Consider the following 15,179-nt stretch of genomic DNA (forward strand, 5'->3'; position numbering starts at 1 on the left):
CATATATCAGGCCATAAATTTTGATTGTGTATTGGTGAGTCTCAGTGTCCTTGATATATAGTAAAGTGTTTGATCTAAATGTTAAGCAGTGTCTTGTTGTGTTAGTCTTGTGGTAGGAGGTATTCATGGGGGATCTTCCCTCTTTTTTTTTTTCCTTTTCATTTTCAAATGCTCCAGGAGCTCCCAGAAGCTTCTCACCCCTATACACTTTGAAGCATTTAAATTGTATTTACTGGATATGTTTGTGCACAAAGCAATGCTCCAGGCCCTCCTGGGAGTGCCCTGGAGTACCTAGCCAACTCCGGAGGAAATGGGCTGTTCCTGGACTGGCCAATCTCCTCCTGATTCTCCCAGTGCTCTCGATACTCTGGAGCACTCAGGAGCATAACAATTTTTTGCTGATGTGGGACACAATGAGGGAGCCTTCGTGTAGTATCCTAGAGCATTGTGGAAGGAGGGCAAGGGCATTGCATGGGTCAGGCATGATGTCAAAGGTTGTAAACGAGCGCTCACCGAATATGTCAACTATCGCAATAAGTAGAGTATCGAGTCACAACCTGGGAACAAAGGTCTGTCTGTACCATATCAAACGGTGACATTGGAGGCTGAACACATCAATAGACGTGCACATCATGTACGAAGGTTCCCAGGCAGTAAAGTAGACAAGGGGGAGTCAGTCATTCAGTCCGATTGTGGCTGGCTCCCACACTCACGTGAGACCAAAGCGTTGGGGTGGATTTAGGTTTACTGTAGCCCTCTGATCGCGTACGGCATCAAACAGAGCGATTATGCGACGTATGTGCTGGGTCCCTTAGGTTCACGCACTCGGGCTGGCTCATCGCCCGCACTCCGATTCGTGCTTAAGCTTAAGACCTTGTCTGGGTCTTTCTTGGGCAGAATTACCATGTCCTTCATCGTACTCAGGCACAGAATGTTGCTCAGCCGCTTCGCCATGCACGCTAGCATGGGACTCGCCACTGGTCCCAGACTGAAATGTTTGGTTTATCGGTGACTTGGGTGCTCAAACGGTCGCTAGATTCTTCGGTTCTGTCACAGGGAACTAGGGACTCATCCTCACTGTTGACTGGAGTCGCATCTATGGCATTGTGACTGGACACTTCAGTCAAGGCGACATTGATTAACTCTGGTACGAGTCTGGCTTTAACGGTACTCTGCACCGCAATCTCCCATCATGTGGATGAGCCTCAGGCCATTGGACCGTGCTAAGACGTTTGAGATGATTTGATTGTCTTCAGCCGTTAGATGGAAACTAGTCATGATGGTCCGGGCATTGTCTTCACGATGCTGGGCTACTCCAAGTCGGGCACCTACAGTGGATGTCCATGTGTGTCAGTTCAAGTCGATCATGAGGCCATCAGTGTATGGAAGACTCAAAGAAAGGACCCAAGAATGCGTCCATGCGTGAATTAGCAGGCCAAAAGGGAGGGGTCAGCTAAAGAAGCCAGAACCACATGAAAGACTGAAGAAGCTTGATGTTGGAGCACGGAACTTGGGAGCACTTACCAACAATAACAGCTCCTACAAAAGGATGATCCAGCACCCAACGAGTAGCTACGTTCGCAATACTCAGGCCCCCATGGCGATCTGCAATCGTTCGAAGGCTTGTGAGCAAAGCTTGAAAGAGATCCCATGTTCCCCATCCATCGGTGATGACATCGAGATACTGAACGAACCATCAACGAAATGGGTGAGACAAGGATGAGCTTTGAGCTTACCTTCCGCTGAGATGGCGTTATTTTATCCTTATATGGGTCTGGTTGAGGCTTCCCTAACCAGGGATCAGAAAGGAATCCACCGCACTAAAACGTGATTCGCCAATCATTAGATTAGATATGATCAACACGAAAAAAGCAGGCCGGGCGTACCAATGTGCCATATGTCAGGAGCTTAACGCCATGTTTTTTACATACAGCGGCCATGTCATAGAGTGGCCGGACATCGATTAAAGAGAACTAGTGGATATAGGCTCAATCAGTTCCGGCGGTAATAAACTGGTCACCCACCTGCACTTGATTAGTAAGAAGTTCACCGGGACCGATAGTTTCGCAGATTTCGTTGACATGTTGAGAGTCAAAGTTGACGAGGCCTAAAGCCCTGACCTTGAGCTCGCCATCACGTTTAATATCAACCAGGTATCGGAACACATTGACATAGTCGGAGTTGTCGTAATGTTGCCAGTGTACTTGAAGTATGTCAATCGTGTCCCCCATGGTTCTGCGCATACGTTCACGCACAGCGTCCTCTACTCGGGAACGGGTGTATGGGATGTGAGATTCCATGAATATGCACCATTTTGTAGCGCAGAGTGGTGGATGTAATGGCAGTCGTCTGCTTCGCCGAAAGGTTATTTCATCCTCACCGAAGATATTGTTATCCGCTGACAATAAGGCTCGACGAAATTGGCCAAAGATTAACTCTGCAGAGCCATAGTGGTCGGCTGTGATCGTAGGAGACGGATAGGAGAATCAGGGAAAAAAAAACACGAGGTACACGGTGAAACAAAGTGTTCGTACCCTAATCGACGCCGACACGCAAAGTAAAGAATATTTTTGATGAACAAACGCTAGGATTGAAGAGATAGGAGTCAAAATATACTTGCCATATCTACAGAGCAGTGGATTCAGTGAGTGAACACGGATGGTGTAGGTGTGCTCGGCGCACCAAAAGTCGTGAATCCATGAAGATAGTGCTGGTTCATCTCCGACTTGACTCTGGACACAGGGGCAGTGCCCCATGCAGGAGATGACAATTGCCAGAGCCCGATCCAGATGCGAGGGACGGTGAGGGGCCCTGATCAGTTGGACCAGGTGTGAGCATAAGTTTGGCATGCGTCGGCTTGAGAGGCGTGTAAAGGAGCTGATGCATACCGAGGTTGATCTATGACAGAAGATACATTAGCTGGGTGATAACATGTGGCAACGATAAAGTGCGAACTGACGGTCTCGAGGGGGGGCTGGAGCATTGTTGAGGGAAGGGCGAAAGGGATGGATGGATGATGGACGAGAGGCCAGACAAGGATGGATGGACAGACGAGGGTAGACAAGGATAGGCAAATTACTGGACCAGATGTCCATCACCCCACTAGTCTAGGCCGACACAATAAGGTAGCGGACATTGCCGCGTCTGCCATCCGCCTGACTGGCGCCCCATTGCGTGCCCGTGCCCCAGCAACTGGGTCCGAGACAAACGGTGAGATATTGCACCTAGAATCAGTGTGGTTTGTTATTCTGACATTATCGTACTTTACAGCTGGGGCTCCCCGCGCTGGGGCATGCTGCTGTCATCAGGCTGCATGACCCAGCAATGGCGTTGCTATTGGTTCAGAAAAATGGTAAGATACTCGCTTAGGATCGCGATGTTTATTATTCTGACATCAACGTGCACTTATATTTACAGTTGAGGCTCCCAGTGCTGAGGCACACTGCCGCCGTCGCGGTGCTCACCCCAGCAACCACGCTGCCGTGGGACCAGAAAAATGGTGAGATATCCACTTGTGATGGCGAGACCTATTATTCTGACGTTATGTATTTGCAGCTGAGGTACCCGGCATTGAGGCACGTTGCCGTCGTCGCGTTGCTTACTCCGGCAACTGCTCGCTCGGATCGTTCCATCGATTCAGCTCACGACCGCCACACCTGTAGCACCAACTCATATACCTCTTACCCCTGGAGGCGAAGGGGTGGGCCCAAATGTGTGACTCGGAAAACTGTGCGTCCTAGCCGCGACCAAGATACAACACGATCGTTGGATGATACGCTTTCTATCCCTCAGCCCCCTATGCCACCTTCACTCGTCTCTACCGGTTACAACTTCGGACTCAAACTCCTCTCCTGGTTCATTGCCAGGCCCTCATTTTTCCCTCACGGTCACTGCGCCGTCTGGGATCAGTTATGAAAACATATTCAGATGAAGAAGGCGACCATGTGCATGAGGACGACACTGGCAAGAAAAACTTCGACTTCACCGGCGAACTTAATCGTCTGAACCAGGGTGGTGTACGACTTAGCTTCGTAGAAACAGTTGGAAGAGGCTTTCAAGGTTTCCTTTCCGATTCTGGCTCCGCATCAGAGTCGCGCGCGACTTCCCCTGCGTCACTGGACTGGGAGCTCCCCGCGGAACCTAAAAGAAACCTTGTGAGTCCTTGCTTAGACGCTTGTTTTGGTTTGGGATGGTATTTGATGCGTTCTTTTTGATGCAGAATCGAACATGGGAGCTGAATCCAGGCCTCCAGTTTGGCATGCCAACAGCGCCGTTAAACATTGCTGCCCCAACGAAGGTATTTTCACTCAATTATGCATCAAACATCTCATCAGTAATGCATTTTTAGGGACTTCACTCTCGCACGAACATTGAGACCGGTAACTTAACTGCTCGCGAGATTGAATTTCTCGAAGATTTGGATACGTCAATGTGTACCTTCGCCCGCGTGCCCAATGAACCTCCATGAATCCGAGTCCCCACTTATAGCCTGGTTTGACGGTTGTGTGTACCTGTAAACTACGTCAATCAAGCTTGCAACGTATCAAGATTCAATATTGTATCCTAGTCGTCCATGGCTGGAGGACACATACAGCTCGCGTCGCTGCGTACCGGTGCCAACCGGCTGTGGCTTGCTTTTACCACAAGTTACACGCTACTTGGATTATATATACAAGCCGTACGCTTCTTATCCATAGGCCACGCCTGTGTCTTGCCGGCTGCGATCCTCATCTTCCTGACTTTTCGACGCTCTTACTCCTCCCTTCTCTGCAGCTATCTGAGGCAGAGTTTTGGCGCAAAGTGTTCAGGATGAACCATCAGGTATGGATTGGGTTTGGTGACTGTTCATGACTGACTTGCCTTCGTAGTTCCGTTCTGCTATCAAACGAATGTTTCGCTCCCAACCATCCATCGTGAATGATAAAGTCAGATCTAATGCTTGATATCATTGACAGGCTATTCCTCACGCAGTGGACCCAACCTTTCGTTCAAAGTTTCCCTTTGAGATTTGGGAGAATATATCACTCGCAAAGCAGATCTTTACGCCATGACACGTGTCAACAGGAACTGGAAAGCGGTCGCTGAACGTGCGATGTACCGCATTGTTTCACTTGAGGACGATACGATCGCACTGGGTTTCTTCCAATCGATCATCGCTCGGCCATTGCGGGGATCGTTTGTGTGGTCACTATTCATTGACCTGCCCGCTCATAATTTCCGGTTGGACCCTCCGAGAAATATACGCCCGAAGAAGACACCGAGGCTTCTTCTGCACGGAGCCTGCACTGACAATTTTAGAACCGTTGATAAGACTTGGGATTGCTCTCAAGTGTATTGACGCTCTGTCCCAACATCTTACAATTACGGCTTAGCGTCACGCCAGGACTGCACAAAGCTTTCGCGCCACCCCACCGAAAATATACAAGACTCCTTCAACATCTCCAGATTTCTCCAAGAAGTCGCGGCGAAGCGAAGCCCGTGGCAATGCCCAGCTTAGGGCTGACTGGCCCATGCGAGGTCGTTAAAGCCCTAGTCCCAGGCAGACCGGTACGAGATGTCAGACTGATATGGTGTGAAGAGGATGGGAAACTTCTCGGGGCATTGACCGCGCTCGGGCAGTCGACCGGTCCAGTTTCCACGCTTACAATCCAATCTGTGGACCTACTGGATGAAAAGGCCATCGTTTTCACTGGACATGACCTTCCGCGCCTTGAATACCTCAGCATCGTTTCCCCTTATTTCCAGCTTCCGGATGACGACATTGTGATGGTCCTCCAACGGGGCCTTGAAGGACTTCCGTGCGTGAAAAAGCTCAAGATAATGGTCCTGTATTTGCCAAACGAGAAATGGCGATCTTTCATATCAACTTGTGTGACGCCGATCGTGGTTCTTGGATGGAAAGTAGAGATACGCTGGGACATAGATGGGTGGGTATCTTACGCGAGTGATGACGAGCACTAGCACCTAGAGGTCAGACTTCCTTTTCTCTTTTCTTTGTATGACGAAGTCAGCGGATCGGTCGATGAAAGTGTGGGCACGCAGCGCCTCCAAAGAGGAAGTTGATTGTAATTAACTTCATTATTTCAGACACTTTTCCACAAACTCCGAATTAGATCAAAAGATCGACACGAGTTCAGCGTGTTTTATCGGTCATGTCCAGATCCTTGCCGGCTGCTCAGAACACTGGGAACCAGTTTGTGACTGTGCTGTACTTTGCAGCTGCTCAATCCGCAACAGGTCTCCACACCGAGATGATTCCTTTCCCAGATACTTCACTCACGCTCGGTCAGCTCGCTCGTCTTCCAGTGGAACGTCACCCTGCTCTACAGGATGTCTTGAACGAGAGTTCGTGGAGTGTGGATGCTGAGATGAACGGATGTGAATGAAGTTTACTTCAAGGGTGAAGAAGTTGCTGTCATTTGCCCAGTATCTGGTGGTTAGCGTAGGTACCCTTCGCAATTAATTTCGACATGCTTGCCCAAGCGCTATGCCATTGACCGATTATAATTAGCTCCAGCGAACCTGAGGCTGTGGCATTGACCTGACCAACACTCGACGCCCACTCCCCTGAAAGTGCAATGTTGTCATCAAACTCTTACTCATGATCCTCCATCACTATCTGCCACCCTTGGTCGTCCCCATCACTAGGTTTCCTACTGTACGCTCTTCCAGAAATCGACCCACAGAACGGGCGCCATGCTGCACCACCCAAGAGAACAAGGGAGCGTGATCGACCTGGAGCACGCGGAAGAGGCGGAGGTTCATAAACACTGTAGGTACATAGCCATCCAGTATAGCCGATAATCCCGACACCACAAGCCAGCAGACTCCGTCACCCCGCCACACCAACCAGGCACCCTTACCTGCCGATCCCCTCAGGTTGTGGGACAGCCGCACTGCCACATATCAACGCAACAACCTTCTCCGTGCGCTCTTATGCATGGTGCTACACATGGTCCGATCTGGGCCCCGACAACTCGCGTAGAAATCGGTCGAAATGGTAACAGCAAATCGTCTGTGGAATCAAAAACGGTCATAAATCACATACAGCTCAGACCTGAATCCGAGGACAGGCAATGGCGCAAACGCAGAAAACAGACCATCAGGGGAATCATGGGAAACGGAATAGAATAAGGAATACGGAGGAATTGATCGGAGTCGATCAACCGTACTAGTACTACTAGAATGGGATATCTGGTTAAAGGGAAAAGAAAGGCAAGATATACCGGTCAGAATATCAGTCCACTTTTGGCGCTAGATGGATTTAAGGAAAAGGGAAACAGACAAAACTTGTAGCTGACAGCGAAGCCCCAAGGTGGGGGTAGATTGAGGAGACGAACAGAGACAATAATGGGAAGAGTGTGAATGTGCTACAATGATGTATGGGACGAGATAAAGATGAATGCATGAAACCCAAAACAAACTAGGTGGAGCGAAAGGTGTACAGAGCGCATAGTCTCAAACCGGAGAACACCAATGAGGAACTCAAATTAAGGGAGGGGTATGTATAAGAAATGAATTGGGGCCTGTGCGAGATTCTAAAAGTTCGACAGAAACGCCCAAAATAGCCAATGCCTTTACGAGTTCTTTCCTGGCTGTATCAGGATCATCATAATCAAGCGCATTAATAGCGTACTTTGCAGCCTTCTTAGCTTTCGCCGTTTCCTCAGGGGAGATGGCATCAGGAAGAGGGGGAACAGAGTGATGCGGGTACGACGTTGGTGGGTAATGAGATGACACGGGAGGTAGAGCAGGAGTGGGGGTGATGGATGGGGCAGCAACGGGGGGAAACTTGGGGCAGGAGGCGAAACCAAATGCATCGGCAGAGAAGAAATGGACGGGAAAGATGGTACATCCAGTAAAATCGCGGAGATAGGTGGAATAACATTTACATCCTTGACACCTTCAGATTCAAACGAGGCGAAGTTTGGAAGTGGTTAACCAGAGAAGGCACGAGATGGCTAGCTTCATCCGGCCCGTAGTACAGGGTGCAATTCTCTGGACTCCACCGAACTTATCTGGTACTGAAAATTCCTTCCATGCATTCCGGGACAACAATGGACATTTCTCCTCCCCCCGGAATAAGCAGGCCAACTGCAAGAGGAGGCCAAGATCAGGTCGGAAAGACCCAGTATTCGTGCCGCGGTTGCTGTGGCGTATCCACTGGGGATTTCCAAGACAGGTCGTGAGAATGTACAGGATGTTGTTTTCGGAAGACATCCTCGTGAGGAGCTTGCTGACAAGACTCGTGGGCCTATGGCCCTGCTCAGTATGTGCTTGGTATGTGATTCTTCTCCAGCACTACTAGTTGTTGACCTGCGGATTTAGGCTACTATGCAATTGGTGCTGATATCGCTCAAGATCGTAAACTTCGGGAGAACCACTGGTCGATTAGAAGGATTTGGACTGATCAGTAAGTATGCCCATTCCCACTTCTGACCTCTTGTTTCAATGGCTCACGACTAACGTTGCTTACTTGCTTGGATCGTCACACTCAGTTGACTCTGCTTGAAATTTCGATCCTGCACGCGAAAGTTGAAGCAGGAAATGCATCATCCCCTCCGTCCGCTGCTTCCGTTGTCGTTTCGGGCGTTGCTTCGGGGCTTCTGGTGATCCAACATCCTAGCCTTGGCACCATTATCAACTCTTAAACTTTGCATGTGTCTGACTCGGCTTGACGTGGGCTTGGGGGGTCCTCCCCAAGGTAGAATAGCAGCCTCTACGAGGTGCTCAAAGTGCAAATCTGCACTTTCTTGACTTGCCCGATGTTGACTCTGAGCATTGCTACTAAACTTGTCACATATATTTACATGAGCCCTAAGAGGCAGCAGAAGGAGAGCTGACTGTTTGTACATGCGTAATCAATCACTCTCAAATGGTGTTGTGCAGGATAAGATGACCTGGACGAGGGTTTGCATCAAAACTAATGAAACCCTGTGTATTTGACAGCCCGGTAGTACCGTACTACCGCTGATGTATGGGACAGCTGATTTTTTTCCTTTTATAGGTTGTGGGAATTTCTTCTATATGGGTGGCTGTGCTGGCTGACCAGCTGATCCCTTGGTTGCTGATCAGCTGGAGAGGAGCTGATTGGAGCTGATGTATGGGTGGCTGTGCCAGCTGACCAGCTGATCCATGGTTGCTGATCAGCTCGAGGGGAGCTGATTAGAGCTGATGTATGGGTGGCTGTGCTAGCTGACCAGCTGCATGGTTGTTGCATACTCTATAACTGGTGGGACACCACCTGACATGGCACATGGTTGGATTGCTTGGATTTTAGTTTGGATTGGATTCGGCTTATATACAGCATATATCTAGTATGAAATAAGATCTACTTACTGTCATATCCCAGAATCCTGACCCCGCACTTTCCCACCTCACTACACCTCCCTAACAACCTCGCCATCCCCTACACCACTCCTCCTTGCGTTCCCACCCTGCTTCTGTCCCTACTGTCTCAGCTCCGGCCTGGACTTCGGCACACTCACCCTTAGCCACCTCCATCCCGGAAGCTTGGCTCCAAGTCGGAACCTTCAGAATCCCTGGATTGCTCCGACCTCCTGACAGACCCCCAACATTTTGTTATATACTTCTAAACCCTTCCTCTCTCCATTTCAATTATTGGAGTCACCCAACATTTCTCGGATATGTAACTCTGGCATTGGAGCTACCTGTACCCCTGGTGACTCCACCCTTGTCATCTTAATTAGTCAGCTTCCACTTATAGCACAGCTGATGTCTTTTTTCCATTCAGTGGGCTAACCTTCCTGTTAGAACTGGGCGAGGGCGGACGATTCCAGAGGGGAACCAGAGACTTAGCGTGGAAGGACCTCGGCCTCAGCCACTCAGGTGGAGCGCTGTGCCATTGCTGGTTGTCCTGGGGGTCCCTAATTTTGGATCTAGCAGAGGGAAAGTCTCTTGGGGGCATTTCAGGTCGATTTCAGACTAAGGCCTAAAACGAGTATGTACAAGCGCCGATATATATAATGGAGAGGGTGAAAGCACAAGGAAACAAAGGGGGTCCGAATCGGAACGAAGGCGTCCAAACGGGAACAAAGGGATGACAGAAGCGGAGCGGTACCGAAGGTCATAGGGCAGAACCTGTGGTACATCCGAAAGGAGGTAAGGAGGGCGAAGCCCAGAGGGGCAGGAGGATGAGGGGAAGTGGGGATGATGACTAACTGGCTAGAATGGGAAGAAGCAGCAGTCCAAATAGGGATGAGGGGGAAACGTGAAAGATACATTACAAGCGGCAAAAGTGCCGAAGATGATCCGTGGAGCTCAGAGGTTGCAGAGCTTACCAAGCTTACAGAGGCAGGGTTGAAAGTCCGAGGAATATTGGCAATGGTGTTTATGTAGTATGAGGTCACCAATGCAATGGAATAAAGCCGAGGTGGGGTCAAAGTCCGAGGTAGGAACTATGACAGAGACTCAGAGCAAAGGTATGAGCGGCGTCCGAGTACAAGGTATGGGACAGCGGCAGGAGGTCGTAACTTGGCGGGAGGTCGGCGGAAGAGGGCCAGAGGGAAGAGAGAGGAAAGAGGAAAGAGGAAAGGAGTGGAGGAGAGGAAAGGTGTCAGGTCCAAAGATGAGTATCGGAGCGGACGGTCGAAGGGTAGGAGAACGATGGAAGGGTGGAGGTGTTGTGAGGAGGAAGCAGAGGAGTGGGAGGAGGAGTAGGAGGAGGGTGGCAAGAGGAGTGGTGTTCGGTCCGAGGTGAGTATCGGAGCGAACAGAGATAGGACAGGAGGAGGATGGAGGAGTGGAGATGGCATGAGGGGTGAGAGGAGGTGTGGCATCAGGACCGAAGGTGAATATCGGAACGGACAGCGGTAGGGTAGGACTCCGGAGGTGGTGAAGAAGGAGGTCTGGGAGTCGGGTTAGGATTGGGTATGCATGGATATGACACTTCCCTTACCCATTTCTCGTTCCCATTTATTCTCTGGCCTTCAACTCTGCCTCCCTCGACCTGACACCTCGGTTCCCCATTAGAGATAACTTTCAGTATCACCCTGCAAGCCTACCTTCGGGCTGCTCCCTCCTTTCTGTTTCTGGGTTGTAGCCCGCCACTCCGCTAACCCCATAACCCGAATATTCAGTCAGCTAACATGTAACTCCGTTAGCTCCACTCTGCTCAGTCCTGCCATTCATGGGCCCACCCTCTATGTAACTATATATACATAACTTGTAGATAGGTTACACCCTAGTGATAAAATCGACTAGAGTTTCCCTCTTCTAGTTCTCATTGCCACTTAGTAAATTAGGGCATGGACGTGTAACTAGGCACAGCGCTCCTGGTCTAAGTCGCTGAGGCCAAAGCCCTCCACCACGGGGACTTCTCCTTCGTCCCGCTTGTGGTCTCTGACAACCATCTTCCTTACTTCCCTCACACCCATTTGGACCTCATCATCTCTGTCGCCTATACCTCCAACTTCCATCCACCTATCTCCAGTCATCTCAGACCTCTTTATACACCATTTCATTTATTTCATCCCCCCACTATTTCGGACTACAACTTCCGACTCCGGACCCTTCGGAACATCACTTTCAGTAGTGTCCTGCACATCATTGGACAAGCCCAGACTCGACCATTATAGGGGAAAACAGTGTCAGGGTTCCGTCACTGCAAGGGTTCCGCCATGTTAATTTAGGCAGGATCACCAGAATTTACGCGAACAGTATGGCGGAGAAGTGGGTTGTCAGTACAATAATTATAGAACCTAGACACAATAAATTATACAAGACTGATAATATCACAACCCTTGGTCCACCAGATTGATCGCGAATGTTCGCGAACGTTCTGGTGGACCAAGGATAAAGTGTTGTGATATCAGCATTTGGGGAAATAATTATGCCAACCAGGTGAATGAGTCAGAATGGTAGGACTTGAGTAATGATGAGTAACAGTGAGGTGATTGATCTGATTGATTGATCGATCAGACGCTACAGCTCACCACCCACCACCATCATCACCCATCCACCATGGCTGGAAGCACAGCGCTCCCCAATGCGAATATCCAAGGCCTTTCACGCCACATGGTGATCTCAGAGGACCTGAGACGTTTGACATATGACAAGGCAATAGCAGTGTCCCATGTGCTGCGTGAGAAAGCCTTCATTGGCATTTGTGAGCTGAAGGCTCACACCCACAGTTCTCTCCCTCTCACCTACAGTGTGAGGAATGCACGGGCCATCGATCAAGCCGGGTTGGATGGCATCAAAGATAGCATCATTGAGGACAGTGGTCCATCAAGACTACGACCAGATATGCCAGTTGTGCTGTTGATCAGCCAACCCTGGGTGACCAGTACTGACTGGCCAAAAATAATCACGCCAGATAACCATAAGTCATTGGCAGTTCTTGAACTGAGTGAGGTGGGTTGGCTAGCAGCAAGGGCTGGCCAATTGCAAGTTCTAAATGGACAACATCGGTATGATACATTATTTATTGGCTTTCTTTCGCTATAAATAATTTGATAATAATCATTATTCATCAGAATTGGGGCATTACAGGCTGCATATGCAGCGGTAGCCGGTGAGGTAAAGAAGTATGGGGAAGCAGTGGAAGGGAAGGTGGTTGATAATATGGCGACGTCGGAGGAGAGGGAAATATATCGGAAGGATGAGGAGAGGTTGAAGGAATGGAAGTTAAAGCTCCTAGAGCTTGTGACATGGCCTGCTGCGGTGTATGATTTGGGCAAGTGGAGGAAAACACAAAATTCGTGTCCAAACTGACAAAAGCTTTTTAGATGTTTTGGAACAAGATGAAAGTATGGGGAGCTTCATCATTGAGCTTCTCGCACGAAACAAGGATGTCATCGAAGTCATGGCCTCAGCAATTCGGAGGGGAGTGCTGTGCCTACATTCAGTAACACTTAGTGTCTGGTCCTTAACTTCAGAACAAGGGGGGTGTGAACTCTGGGGGAATAGTCATTATTGTCGATTTTGCACTGAGGTGCCATCAACTACAGACTTATATACATAATACAAGACAAATAGGAACAAAGGGAAAACCCAAGATGGACTTACCCACTTGCTGGGTTGGCAATCTCATGAGAGAATTGCCTTATCGAGCACTGTGGAGTGAGTAGTTGAAGGGTGGGATTAGTGACAGCTATTGGATAGTGGGAAAACCTTTGCAGGATTGGCAGAGGTCCTAGGAGGTCCATAGTAATGTTGGGTAGGTAGGAATATTAATAACCTTCTATGATTAGGATAGGGGGTACTGGAGATTGTACCAGAGATCGTAGGTGGAGGTGGACCAGAGGTATACTGGAGGGTATGGTGGAGGTGAGGGAGGGGATGGACCAGAGGTGGACCGGAATGGTGGCGGAGTAGGTCGGAGGTTAGGCAGAGTTGGTATGGATATGACAGCACCTGCCTTGGCTCCTTCATCCATGAGACACAGGATGGGGTGCTGGTCGATCGATTGATCATCAGTGGCAGTGGTGATGAGATTGTCAGTGGGGAGCTGGATGAAGGACTTCTTGATCAGGATTGAGATCATAAAGTCAGGCAATGTCGATTTGATGCCATTGCATATTAGGTCTCTGGCAATCAAGTCTGCTGCTTTCTTGTTTAGGGCACATGTATTAATTGAGCCAAAGGTGAAGTTGTAGGGGTTGGTATGGAGGTGATAATGAAATATGCCTAACAAGTGGCTTTGGGCAGCCTTGATGGGACAGGAAGGGAGGATTTATTGATTCATAATAAATTTTTGTGAGCATCAAGTTGATCAAGAATGAAATTGGTGGACATACATGAATTGCTTTGGCCTTGACCTCAGCATTCTGAAGATCCTGCAGATCGGCAGGGAGATTGAGGGGTTTATATCAATGATGTGCCCATTGGGCATGATTGCTGATGATGGTTGTGAACGATTGCTCAATTTCTTCATTGTCATTGCTGACAATCAGGTTCAACTTGACTTTCTTCATAAGTGCTTGGGAACGTGAGGATGAGGGCTGAGGTTTGGGTGGAACTGCTGCTGACATGACAAAGGAGAGGATGTTTTTAGGATATGTGCCAAGGGATAACTGAGAGGCACTTACAAAATTTAGACATGATGATGGTGGGGTGGTGGTGAGAGGAAAGATGTGTCATGTGTGAGGAGAAGACAGGATAGGATAATGATAAGGCATCCCATATATGGTAAGGGACAGTAAGTGAATATGACATATATGGTATGGTAATTGAAATGTATTATGGTGGAGGGGACAATTGGAGCACTACATGATGTTGGAGATGAAGATGGAAGGATGTCACCCTGATGGAAACTTTTCCATCAGGGCCATGGTCAGTGATTGGGTGGAACCACTGAATTGTGCCCTGATGAAATCTTTTCCATCAGGGCATGTTTGTCACTTTCAGCTGGAGGATTCACAGAGTTATGCCCCAATGAGAAATTTCTCATCAGGGTGGGTGCCAATAATCCCTCCAACCATGGGTTAGATGGCATACCAACCACTGGTCTAACCCAACTCAAATGTCTTCATGCCCCTTACAAAATTGATGATGTACCATTGACCCATCTGCTGCACGCCCACCATGTACCTGGCCTGGGCACCTTGGGCAACTTCCCGCTATGCCCAGCATGCGTGCATGCACCGGATGGCCTTGGGATCTCCCATGGAGACACCCGGGTGGTTACAGCTGTGTGCGAGGGTGACGTGGCACCTGTCATGTGATCTAAGCCACATGTATATAAACGAACCTGAAGTGGGAACCGAAGAAGTAGCCTTCTTCTCAACTTTCCACTTCAGTCTAAGTGGCCAGGGACCACTGTCCTGCATCGGGCCTGTCAGTACGCATGCCCGATCCGCCCCCCACCAGGCTCAGCCCCGGACGCTGACTTGTCCGGGGTCGAGGGAGCCCGGGTGTCACCTGACAGTAGCATCTAATACCTGAGGCTTTGAATGATGGGGTGCTCCATTTGACTTCCCATTTAATTATTGTTTAATGACCTCATTTCATGAGACTAATCATGGGGCAATGACCAGAATCGGCCCAGCTGATGCTGCAACCTCTCTTGCTTGATTGGACCCCACTGCGCCTGTCTCAGCACCACGCTCACCCCTTTGCTGCCCTATCTTTCACGAGCTGCTGTGCAAACCTGACCATTTGATGGACCCAGGAACCATGCCTCAGTTGTACGCTGGGTTTTCTGGTGCAGATGCGTG

The 15,179-nt window shown here is 49.4% G+C and overlaps 6 protein-coding genes across 6 annotated transcripts; 4 read left to right on the forward strand and 2 right to left on the reverse strand.

Moving 5' to 3' along the window:
* Window positions 1-1,116: 1,116 nt before the first annotated feature.
* On the reverse strand, window positions 1,117-3,352 carry EI90DRAFT_2979790 (NADP-dependent oxidoreductase domain-containing protein). The gene is made up of 9 exons (XM_039055978.1): window positions 2,956-3,352; window positions 2,889-2,894; window positions 2,683-2,811; window positions 2,404-2,458; window positions 2,025-2,352; window positions 1,887-1,973; window positions 1,737-1,820; window positions 1,525-1,684; window positions 1,117-1,328 (listed from the first exon to the last, which is right to left on the reverse strand). The coding sequence occupies exons 1-9, from the start codon at window positions 2,981-2,983 to the stop codon at window positions 1,162-1,164; spliced, it is 1,044 nt and encodes a 347-aa protein (XP_038908818.1). The 5' UTR covers window positions 2,984-3,352; the 3' UTR covers window positions 1,117-1,161.
* A 4-nt stretch (window positions 3,353-3,356) lies between these two features.
* On the forward strand, window positions 3,357-4,065 carry EI90DRAFT_349878 (uncharacterized protein). The gene is made up of 3 exons (XM_039067515.1): window positions 3,357-3,499; window positions 3,556-3,729; window positions 3,793-4,065. The coding sequence occupies exons 1-3, from the start codon at window positions 3,497-3,499 to the stop codon at window positions 3,913-3,915; spliced, it is 300 nt and encodes a 99-aa protein (XP_038908819.1). The 5' UTR covers window positions 3,357-3,496; the 3' UTR covers window positions 3,916-4,065.
* Window positions 4,066-4,389: 324 nt separating this feature from the next.
* EI90DRAFT_349826 (uncharacterized protein) lies at window positions 4,390-4,916 on the forward strand. Its single transcript, XM_039067514.1, has 3 exons — window positions 4,390-4,513; window positions 4,568-4,821; window positions 4,869-4,916. The coding sequence occupies exon 2, from the start codon at window positions 4,574-4,576 to the stop codon at window positions 4,811-4,813; it is 240 nt and encodes a 79-aa protein (XP_038908820.1). The 5' UTR covers window positions 4,390-4,513; window positions 4,568-4,573; the 3' UTR covers window positions 4,814-4,821; window positions 4,869-4,916.
* Window positions 4,917-5,484: 568 nt separating this feature from the next.
* On the forward strand, window positions 5,485-6,386 carry EI90DRAFT_3135325 (uncharacterized protein; the record flags this gene model as incomplete). Its single annotated transcript, XM_039064726.1, has 2 exons — window positions 5,485-5,798; window positions 6,161-6,386. 2 exons carry the CDS (start codon window positions 5,485-5,487, stop codon window positions 6,384-6,386), a joined length of 540 nt encoding a protein of 179 aa, XP_038908821.1.
* Window positions 6,387-11,982: 5,596 nt separating this feature from the next.
* EI90DRAFT_3021974 (uncharacterized protein) lies at window positions 11,983-12,735 on the forward strand (the record flags this gene model as incomplete). Its single annotated transcript, XM_039057729.1, has 2 exons — window positions 11,983-12,431; window positions 12,498-12,735. The coding sequence occupies 2 exons, from the start codon at window positions 11,983-11,985 to the stop codon at window positions 12,733-12,735; spliced, it is 687 nt and encodes a 228-aa protein (XP_038908822.1).
* Window positions 12,736-13,210: 475 nt separating this feature from the next.
* Window positions 13,211-13,994, reverse strand: EI90DRAFT_3135328 (uncharacterized protein; the record flags this gene model as incomplete). Its single annotated transcript, XM_039064727.1, has 3 exons — window positions 13,211-13,672; window positions 13,761-13,799; window positions 13,911-13,994. The coding sequence occupies 3 exons, from the start codon at window positions 13,992-13,994 to the stop codon at window positions 13,211-13,213; spliced, it is 585 nt and encodes a 194-aa protein (XP_038908823.1).
* Between the last annotated feature and the right edge of the window lie 1,185 nt (window positions 13,995-15,179).

This window comes from Cantharellus anzutake (genome assembly GCF_015039405.1).
Source record: "Cantharellus anzutake strain C23 chromosome Unknown EI90scaffold_135, whole genome shotgun sequence".
Lineage (NCBI taxonomy): Eukaryota > Fungi > Basidiomycota > Agaricomycetes > Cantharellales > Hydnaceae > Cantharellus > Cantharellus anzutake.